Source organism: Rhincodon typus, chromosome 30 (genome assembly GCF_021869965.1).
Source record: "Rhincodon typus isolate 14 chromosome 30, sRhiTyp1.1, whole genome shotgun sequence".
NCBI lineage: Eukaryota > Metazoa > Chordata > Chondrichthyes > Orectolobiformes > Rhincodontidae > Rhincodon > Rhincodon typus.
In genome coordinates this window covers 37,778,758-37,790,087 of record NC_063361.1, presented here as the reverse complement: position 1 = coordinate 37,790,087, position 11,330 = coordinate 37,778,758, and the positions used below count along the sequence as shown (strand labels likewise).

At 42.9% G+C, this 11,330-nt stretch overlaps 1 protein-coding gene across 1 annotated transcript in view; it reads left to right on the top strand.

Annotated features, from left to right (window-relative positions):
• Window positions 1-7,743, top strand: part of cdk12 (cyclin-dependent kinase 12) — a 64,304-nt gene extending 56,561 nt beyond the window's left edge. Inside the window, exons 9-10 of the mRNA XM_048614434.1 lie at window positions 2,649-3,194; window positions 5,714-7,743. Of these exons, the coding sequence (XP_048470391.1) occupies window positions 2,649-3,194; window positions 5,714-6,468 (1,301 nt within the window). The 3' untranslated portion in view covers window positions 6,469-7,743. The remainder of the gene's footprint in view (window positions 1-2,648; window positions 3,195-5,713) is intronic.
• Window positions 7,744-11,330: the final 3,587 nt, after the last annotated feature.

Sequence of the window (11,330 nt, the reverse complement as noted above, 5' to 3'; positions counted from 1 at the left end):
GACCCTTCTTCAGAAAATTTTTCTGAAGAAGGGTCTAGGCCCGAAACGTCAGCTTTCCTGCTCCTCTGATGCTGCTTGGCCTGCTGTGTTCATCCAGCTCTACACCTTGTTATCTCAAATTCTCCAGCATCTGCAGTTCCTACTATCACTGAAAGTAAGCATGTAGGTGCAGTAGGCGGTAAAGAAGGAAAATGGTATGTTGGCCTTCATAGCGAAAGGATTTGAGTACAGGAACAGGTATCTCTCGCTGCAATTGTACATGGCCTTGGTGAGACCACACGTGCAATATTGCTTGCAGGGATGTTCTGGCTATAGTGGGAGTGCCACAAAGTTCTACCAGACTTGATTCGTGGGATGGCAGGACTGATGTATGAAGAGAGATTGGATCAGTTCGGACTATATTCACTGAACCCTGAAGAATGGAGACGGATCTCCTAGAAATCTAAACAAATCTAATAGGGTAGATGCAGGAAGGATGTTCCCAATGACCGTGAAGTCTGGAACTAGGGGTCACAGCCTAAGAATATGGGGTAGGCTATTTAGGACTGAGATGAGAAGAAATTTCTTAACTCAGAGCAGGGAGCCTGTGAAATTCACTGCCACAGAATGCGGTTGAGGCCAACACATTGAATGTTTTCAAAAAGGAGTTAGGTATAGTTCTTAGGGCTAACAGAATCAAAGGGTTAGGCGAGAACACGGGAACAGGTGGATGATCAGGAGACAATAAGAACTGCAGATGCTGAAAGCCAGAGTCTGTAGGCGTGAAGTCTATAGGTGTGAGGCTGGAAAAGCATAGCAAGTCAGACAGCATCCAAGGAGCAGGAAGGTCAGTGTTTCGGATCGAAACCCTTTGTCAGGACTGAATGGTTTCAACCCGAAACATTGACTTTCCTGCTCCTTGGATGCTGTCTGACCTGCTGTGCTTTTCCATCCTCCCACCTACTGAGATGGATGATCAGCCATGATCATATTGAATGGCAGCGTAAGCTCCAAGGCTACTGGCCTGCTCCTGCTCCTAATTGTGATGTGGAAGTGCCAGTGTTGGACTGGGTTGGACAAGGTCAAAAATCACACGACACCAAGTTATAGTCCAAAAGGTTTATTTGAAAACGCTAGCTTTCAGAAGGTTGCTCCTTCCTCAGGTGTAGTGAGAGAAGAGGTATCAGGACACAGAATTTATAAGTAAAAGGTTTTATCAGTGTATATAAGAGGTGACATCTCAGATCAGACAATGCATTTTAGGGATGAGGCCTTGTATAAAACCTTTGGTTATTTCGAGGCAAAGACTGAAAGAAATTTTGGGATTTGCATTTTAATCAGTTGAAACCTGCATTTCCTTTCTAACTGATTAAAGATTTAACAGGAGGGAGTCAGCCAGCCATTTTAGGTTTATTCAATACATTCGCATTAGTTATATGATCCTTTGATCTTTTATTTATAAATTCTGTATCCTGATACCTCCTCTCTCACCATACCTAACGAAGGAGCAACGTTCTGAAAGCTAGTGTTTTCAAATAAACCTGTTGGACTATAACCTGGTGTCATGTGATTTTTGACATGTTCCTAATTCTTCTACATTTCTGTGTTTCTAACTGATTAATCATCAAATTATTTTCTAACAATGTAAACTCATAAGCCGATATTTTTACCTGAATGTGAATACGTGTCTTGATGCCCAGCAGCGTTTCTGTGGTGTTTCCATAGACAGTTTCCATCGTAAATTTGGGCTTGGCGAATTATAACAGATGTGTAGACTATAACATATAAAGGGGAGCCAGTGGTTGTACTAAGTTTAGATTTCCAAAAAGCATTTTGTAAGGTTCCTCATAAAAAGATAATACCTAAAATAAGGGCTGATGGAGTTGAGGTTACCGTTTAATATATTAACATGGAAAGAGGATTGATTAAACGATAGCCATAAAGAGTAAGGGTGAATAGGGCAGTTCAAGTTAGCCAGCTGTAACTAATGGGGTGGCACAGGCATCAATGCTTGGATCTCAGCTATTGGCGAACTATATTAATGAAGTGGAAATTATTAGTGAAGAAAACAAAGATTAATGTATCCAAATTTGCTGAAGATACAGAGCTGGGTGGGAATGTTAGCTGTTGGGTATGCCCAAAGAGGCTTAGAGTTATGGGCAGTTCAAGTGAGAAAATCATAAGGTGATTTATGTTTTTATTTTCTTTGATACAGACTATTCATATTGATAGGGATAGAAATGGCCAATCAGTGTAATCCATTTGAAAATTATTGATGGATGAATTTTAGTTCATGCACTCACTTAAGTTGAAATGATTTTCACACAGTTAATTCCCGAGCCTGTATTCATTTCACAAACATTGATTGTGATTCAGCAACCAAGGAACTAAAACACTCGTAATAATCAAAAAACATTCTCACACTCTGCCTTACCATTTCAAAATAACATAAGCTTTGTGAAAATGAGCATTGAGATTCCATGACTCATTAATAAAGCCTGTTCATCAGTTATTAATTACTCCTTAAAAATGGGATTAACTGCAAAATCTGTTGCACGTTGCTAAACAGAATACACCTTATTTTAAAAATGTAGGTAGTGATGGTAAAGTCTGACAAATGTAACTTGTGATCAGTGAGAGTTTTGAACCTTTCACTTTGTTTTCTGTAGGCATCAGAGACGCAGCACAACAACTAAACCAGAATGAGTTAGCAGTGCTGCTCAACCTGCTGCAGACACAGACTAATCTCAGCCTCACCCAGCTGGCACAAGCATTGAACGTTAGTACTAACCCAGAGACACAGCAGCAGTGGAACGTCCTTAGCCAATCACTGGTGGCTCTGGCTGAGGCCACCAGTCAGCAGCAGGATGCTCAGCTTCCCGTAGTGACCCAACATACATCTCCCTCTATACCATCCAACCAGCCTCCTCCAACAGCAGCACCAGCTCCATCTGCAGCAACACCCTTAACGCCAATATCAGCTCCCCTTCCACAGGTCCTTGCTGCCCTACCACAGGTGACATCCACCCAGCCATCTCAGTCCATATCTCAGGAGGCTGACACCCAGAGCGACACACAGAACTTGTTGACTGTTTTACTTAGTCAGCTGGTTAAATCTCAGGAACCCGCTACAGTGCCTGAAGAAACCAATGGCATCAAAGCGAGTGATGGACCACAGCAGCTGCAAACTCCCACTATCACTACTGACGCCGCAGGTAATTACCACTCTCTATCAGTGTTTCTCATCGCTTTGTTACTTCACAAATTATGTAGCTCATCTTTCTCCACTGGTGAATCTTGCTTGTGGAATGGGCAGATAAGTGGCAGATGAAATTTAATACAGAGACGTGATTAATTTTGGTAGAAGGAATGTTGAGACTCAGTAGAATACAAAGAGTGTGGTTTTAAAGGGGGTGTAGGAACAGAGGACCTGTGTGTATTTGTGCATAAATTATTGAAGGTGGGCAGGATAAGTTGAGAGTGTTCAATAAAGTACACAGTATCCTCCTACACTTTATTAATAGAGGTTACCATACTTTACGAAGGATGTGAGGGCTTTTGAGTATGCAGAAAAGCTTCATGAGTATGGTCCCAGGGAGAAGGAACTTCAGTTGCATAGACAACCTGGACAAGTTATGAAAATCCTGCCTGGAATAGAGAGATTCAAAATCATGAGAGGTCTAGACAAAGTAACAAGAGAGAAACTGTTTCCATTGGTGGAAGGATGAAGAACCAGAGGGCTTAGATTTTAGGTAATTGGTAAAAGAAGCAATGGCAACAACTTTTTTCATGCAGCAATTGTTGGAATCTGAAATGCACTACTTAGTGTGTTGGAGGTAAGTTTATTCAAGACAGTCAAGAGGGAATGGAATGATTATTTGAAAAGGAAGAAAGCGTGGGCACTGTAGGGTGAAGGCAGGAGGGTGAATGTTTCCTTTAGAGGGCCGACACAGACACAATAGTCCATGCAGCCTCTGGGTTGCCATTCTGATTGATGGCACACTCCACTGGTAAACAGCCTGAGGTATCAACCCATTATAACAGTAAACAACAGCATATCCTGCACCCTTTCCTAACACCTAACTTGTTCCATGTTTGTCACAATTCCTTGTCAACAGATTAGTGTCCATAAAGTTGTAAAGTTGCTGCTATGTTTGTAGTAGCGCCACAAGATTCAAATTTAACTTTTATATTTGTTCAGGAGACATGGGCTTTGTTGGCTGGGCCAGTATTTATTGTCTATCACTAGTTGTTCCAAGAAGGTGGGAGTTCTTGAATTGCTGCAATCCATTTATTCTAGGTACCCCCAGAATGATATTAGGGAGGGGATCCAGAATTTTGATTACTAGGCCCTAGCAATCAGTGATAAAGAAGCTGTGGCGGTTCCAGTGTATTTGAGCTAAATGATAGAATGTTCTTGCTTCAATCTTTGGGCTGTCCTTAGTAATTTCAACCACAGTGAGAACAAGCTCTCAGTAGGTTTCAGGGGATCAAATTTAATGAAGGGGAGAAATGTGCAGAGGTTTACACATGGAAGCATCAAGTCTATCCAACCCAGTCTCTTCCACAAGCAGTATCCTAATCCCATCTTTCTACCCTGATGCAACATGCTTTCATTTCCATCCCTTCAGCCACCCATTTATCCTGTTGACACTTTTTCATTAGTCACTTCAGTTGCATGTTTCACAGTCTCATACCTTTGTCTCTTCTCCATCCCAAGTCTCTCACTCTAACTTTGTATTTCTACTCCTGTCCCTAAGTTTCAACCAATGAAACACTCTTTTTACTTCCTCTATCCCATAATGTCATTTGATTAAATGTCTCTATCAAATCATGTTCTAATCCTGTGTCCTAATGACCAAGTCCCATTTTCTCAAGTCTGTCTTCAATTTATAACTCCTGAACCTGACAGCATCCTCTTTAATCTACACTGATCATCCTTCCTGCGCATGGAGCCCAAACTGGACAAAGTCTCAAACTGTAGTCCTACTGAGTTATATACATTTTCCATTATATTTCAACTTTTAGATGCCTTGCTGTTGCCATATAGAAATAATTTCCATTATTTCTTTATGCCCATCTCCACTTGAGGTGGTGCTTTTAATATTCTCTGTAGGGGAACCTTCAACCTCACTGCTTCCTGGCCAGTGTAATCCGTTTTTAAGCATAAAAGGTTCCATTTCAATGTTTTTAACACTAAATCTGATCTGTCAGTGCCCATCGCATCTTATCGCTGTCCCTTCACTCTGAAGATGGGCAAGTCAGGAGAGGCTTTAGCTAAGCTGTGATGATTCTTGCAGTTGAATAGCCTGACTTTACCCATGAATTGAGGCGTGAATGATGAGCATCGGCTGGAGTATTGGTCCAGTGACCATGAAAGTCAATCACAGTTTAAATTTAGTGGCTGTCCTTTCAGGACGGAGATGAGAGGAACTTTTTTCTCTGATGTTATGACTTTGGAGCTCAGAAAATGGCTGGAGGTCATTGAATATTTTTAAGTCAGAAGTAGATAGAATCTTGTTAGCCAGTCTAAGGTTAATTGGGGTGGTTGGGAGAATGGAATTCAGAACACAAACAGTTTAGCCGTGATCTTATTGAATGGAAGAGCAGGCTTGAGGGGCCAAATGCCTACTCCTGTTCCTCCTTTTTATATATTTGTAGTGAGAGATGGTGAAAAAGGCCAATGAGGAGCATTAATATTGGCAGTAACCACTACCTTGTATTTTTTATCTAGATGGTGCTGCCCTCACTAAACTGGATATAAAAGTTCCTGCGCCGCCTCCTGCAGTAAGTCAAACTCGAATTCTTCCTCCAGACCAGCGACCGCCAGAGCCACCTGGCCCCCCACCCACCTTGGGTGATACCGATTGTCGAATTAACCTTAGAGGAAGCCCCTCTACCAAGGACCCGAATGCAGGAGTGAAAGCTGCTTTGCTGCAGTTGCTGAACAAAGAGGACTCACAGGAGAACGACAGACTTAACAGAGTGCCAGAATATGGCAGCTCACATTTAACTAACAGCTATGGTACAGACGGGTTCAGGAATAATGTCAGTACAAGTGAAAGGAGAGACTCGGAGATGACTGGGCACGCACTACTGGACAGCAAATCTGCCATGTGTGCCAGCACTTCCAAACAGCTGACCCAATCCAGGACATTGTCCAGTTCACTGAGTGAGTTTGGAGAGTCCACTACGTACCAGGACATGGGTGCGATGCAGTTTACAGCAGATCAGGATCACCGGTTTAACTTTACCAGGGTTACTTTACCAGCTCTGGTAACTGGTACAGAAGGTAACAATAGCACAAGCATGCCTGCAGACGCCAAACCACCAAACTACAGCTACAGCAGCCCAATGCCGGGAAGTGCTGTGCCCAGCAGCACCATGACTGGACTGAGCTGGAATGCACCATCACGGGGCTCAGGGTATAACAGGGTACATGGCAGAATACCAACCAGAGGTGGCAGAGGAAGGGGTGTACCATACTAACGTTGGGACTCACCTTTAATGCTGTGTTACTATCATATCCGTGAAGAGAAGCGACTGTGATCACCTTTGACAGGGTTGAAGAAATCCACTCGCCCACATCCATTGCTGGCAGGGTGAGGACTGACCACAGGGGATGATTTGGCTCATAAGCCATCTGCAGTGTGTGAACTGGAGGCCCTTTATCTTAGGGTGAGGAATCTTTCACTGTAACATTACACTGTTGGGGAGGTTCCCCATGATCTATATAATCAATTTGCAAACATTTGAAGTCTTTGAAGACTATAGGACAATATTGAAAGGAAACTGTAAGAGGGAACAATTCTCTAGCCATGTTGGCATGTCACGATGCAACAAAACGGGTTGTGGGAAGTCTGTGGAATTGCAATGGGCTTAAAATAAAGCCCAAAGTATAATATGTAGAGTAATCCCTAAAGTGGAAAGATTATTGACAAGCCTACTGTCAGAGAAGTACACTGGAATCTGCTTGGCAGGCTGGCTTGTATCATCTGTTTATTATAAAGGTTTCAAAGCCCGGACCATTTCCTCCTCATTTCTCTGTACCTGAGCCTCAGTGAAGCCACTTTATGTTGTGTTATTTTCTAAGTTACAAGCATCTCAGCAAAGCTGCAATTAAACCTGAACAATGTTCTCACCTGGCTTAAGGTGTGAATTCCTTTACCTTTGAGCAGATTCAGTCAATGACCCAAATGTTGCTGCACTTCCCAATCGGCGTCACTCAGTGCTCCTTCCGTTCTTTCTGATTGATCTCCATTCTTCTCATGGATTCAGCCCCGATCCCATCATTGTTTTTCCTAAGTTCTTTATTCACTTTTTTTTAAATATTTTACCATTTCACTTCCTGCTAAATTGCCACATAATCCTAAATGTTGTAATGAGAATTATCTTTCATTTCCAATCTCTCTGTGCTTTCAAGCTGTGGATTTTGTGTTGGACCATCTCTTGTGTGACTTGAATTGCATGAGCTGCCCATAGCCCCTAGCCACCAGCTCCCTGTGGGTAGCCTCTGCACAGAATGTCACTGGCCTCGTGGTGACAGCAATGGGAAGCTTGTGGGGATCTCCCTGGGACCTACACATTTAGAGTGATGTGGCATTTCCGTGTAGTAGCTACCCTTTAACATCATCTGTCTGGGTGAGCTCCACATCAAGACATGGTTTAGTTGCTATAGTAACAAATTATTGTTCTGAGGATAAGGTTACTGAATTTTTTTCAGCTTTTAGTAAATTTTACTTTAATAAAAAAATAATAAATCCAGCTGCTGACTGATTCTCTTGGGGTACCTGTTGTGTGCTTCTGTCATTAAGAGCAAACTCTGCTCGGCCTATTTTCAATTCCTAAATTGACATCAACTCAAATCTTGGAAGTATTGAGCAGTGACCCTTTGGCATTGATAAAAATCAGACCGAGGAAAAAGCATGAATCACACTCTCAACTCTGGGATCTTTGCGGTCAGTCTATGGTCTGACCTGGTCACTGTGATCAGGAATTGTTAATCTGTGACAGTCAGTCTGTGGTCTGGATTGGTCAGTCTATGGATCTGGGATGATCAGTTTAAGATCTGAACAGTTGGGCTGTGTCCATTACAAGGCTGTTTGCTTCCTAGCCCTAACTGGAAAAATGGCTGTTCATTATAGAATCCTCTACAGTGTTGAAGCAGGCCATTCAGCCCGTCAAGTCCACACCCACTCTCCAAAGAGCATCCCACCCAGATCCAAACCCTCCCCCATACCTCAATCCCTGCATTTCCCATGGCTAATTCACCTAGCCTGCACGCCTGGGCAATTTAACACGGCCAATCCACCCAGTGTGCACATCTTTGGATTGTGGGAGGAAACCCACACAGACACAGGGAGAATGTGCAAACTCCACACAGACAGTCGCCCAAGGGTGGAATCAAACCTAAGTCCCTGGTGCCGTGAGTCAGCAAGGCTGATCTCTGAGCCACCGTGCCATCGCGATTATTTATCCTTCCCATGAGGAACAGCGTCGCCCTGGCCCTGCTTGGATTTGGGTTGGGTGTAGGTGGTCACTGGGTTTATTTTTTATTATGTCATGTGGGTGTCACTGGCTGAGCCAGTGTTTGTTACATGTCAGTAATAGTTAAGCTTGTAGCTATGGGTCTGGATTCACATGACCAATTAGGGACAGCTGATTTCTCTCTTTAAAGGGCAGTAGTGAATCAGATGGGTTTTTGCAACAACTGATTATGTTTCCTGGCAGTGAGACAACATTGGACCTAGAAATGACCGGACTTGTTTCCAATTTCTTAGGAATCAGTAAAAGAAAGATATCTGTCTGTTTAATTATCTTTTATTAATCTTCTGGTGATTTCATATTTTATCACTGGCCTTGCCTACATCCAGCAATGCAATCAATATCAACTATTACCAGCAGCAGCACCTCACATTCTGACCATGCACTAATTTTGGTTGTTTCACTGAACTGTCAGCACTCAAAATGTTTTGAATGCCTTTCATCAGCTTGTGGGGCAGCCAATAGGAGAAGGGGGCATTAAAAACAGCATACACTGGAGAAGTTCAGCAGGTATGGCAGTATCTGTGTAGAGAGAAAAAGAGTTGACATTGAGACCAATTTGAATCTGAAAGACTGGAACAGGGAGGAGTGGGTGCCCAAATGCCCGGTGAAAGAGAAGTTGACGGGGAGGGGATATATCAGTGTGTAGAGGCTGCCAGGGAGAGTGGGGGCGCAGTGAACATTGCATTTCAGAACATGTTCTTTTGTAGCAGGTCAACATTTTCACTCAGAGGGTGGTGCATGTATGAAATGAGCTCCCAGAGGAAGTGATAGAGGTGGGTCCAATTACAACATTTAAAAGGATGGGTGCATGAATAGGAAAGCTTTGGAGGGATATGGGCCAAAGACAGGCAAATGGAACTAGTTAAGTTTGGGATACCTGTTTGGCATGGACGAGTTGACCCAAAGGGTCTGTTTCCGAGCTGTATCACTATGCTATTTGCACAAAGCTATGGATAACCAATCACACTGTACATAAAGCTCTGCTGTGGAACACAAAGTGACAAGGGCAACACAGAAGAGATGCGGGCAAATTAGTTTTGCATTAACAGGGCCATGGGAGAGTGGACAATGGGATTTTAAAGTTCTATGATTTTGTTGGTGTCCCTCAGCCTAAACTTTAATCTTTCTTTCTGTGACAGGTGCTGTTTAACCTTGTATAAAGTTACAAGATAGTTTTGCTTTTCATCTGAGACTAGCTTGCACAGCCAATTAGGAGTGAGAGTGAACATTGAGTGAGCAATTTGCAGGATGGCGCTAACCTGAAGCATGAACTCCCTTAGTTCAGATCCAGGCATCAGTGTAAAATTTCATTAACAGCTGGTTAAAGGAGAGCTCAGCAGTGTGTGAACAGCAGAGGGCAGTGTTGGCTGCAATCAGCTAAATGGCGCAAGCTCCTCAATGTACCTTTCCTGGGAATTTATCTTTTCCACTTGCTCCAATATGAGAATGTTCCCAGTAAAGGCTCAGCATAAAATAGGGTGTATGAAATTAAATGTTAAACTTAAGAAAATAAAATGAGCATTTGTTGGGTAATAAGTAACTAGAGGCACAGACAGTGAAACGTGACAAATGGATTTATGTTTTCACAAAGGATAGTTAAAATATGAAATGTGTCAGATGCACAGGTAGTAGTTTGGAGTTTAACTCCCTTGGTACTGTGCAAACAGGACCATTAGATCCTAAAGGTTTCATGAATCAGTTTTCCGCAAGATTCTATGCTTCATTGGATTGTTGGTCGAGGGGATTCACTGGTGCAGAAATTTGCATGGAGGGGAGCCTGATGATGTAGACAGAGTGTATGTTAGTTACGGTGAGTGAGAAAATGGGTATGTATGTGTTCTTCTCTGTGTGAATCGGTGTTATTTTATAATTCTTTCACAAGATGTGAATTTGCCGGTGAGAAGGCGGTGTGAGCTGCCTTCTTGAATCGCTGCAGCCCATATGCTGTAGGTAGACCCTGCCTAATTTCAGGATTTTGACCCAGCAATGCTGAAGAAATGATAATACATTTTCAAGTCAAGATAGTGAGTGGCTTGGAGGGGAACTTGAAGGTTGTGGTGCTCCCAGGTATCTGCTGTCCTTGTCCTTCTAGATGGTGGACAGACTTTGGGAAGTTGGGAGGTTCAGTTGATAACTGCAGGATTCCTAGCTTCTGATCTATTATTGCAACCACAGTATTTATATGGCTAGTTTCTGGTCAATGGTAGCTCAAGGATGTTGATAGTTGGGACCAGTGATCATAATAGCATTGATGTCATTTTGTGGTGGTTAGATTCTCTGGTTGGAGATGGCCGTTACTTGCCACTTTTTAGCCCAAGCCTGGATATTGCCCAGATCTTGTCGCATTTGGACACTTGACTGCTTCATTATCTGAGAAGTCATGAATGGTGCTGAATATTGTGCGATCATCAGTGAACATCCCACTTCTGATCTTATGATGGAGGGAAGGTTATTGATGAGGCAGCTCAAGATGGTTGCGCAGAAGACATTACCCTGAAGAACTCCTGCACAGATGTCCTAGAGCTGAGGTGACTGACCTCCAACAACTGCAACCATCATCATTTGTGTTGGAGGATGATTCTGTTGCGATTAATGGACCATATGTTCAAAATGTATACCATTTAGCATGGTGATAGTGCCACATAATACAATGGAAGATATCTGTAATGTTAAAATAGAACATTGTCTCCACAAGGACTATATGGTGGTCATTCCAAGCAAAATTGTCGTGGACAGATGCACCTGTGGCAGGCAGCTTAGGTCACGTATGTTTGTTCCCTCTTGTTGGTTCTCTCACCATCTGC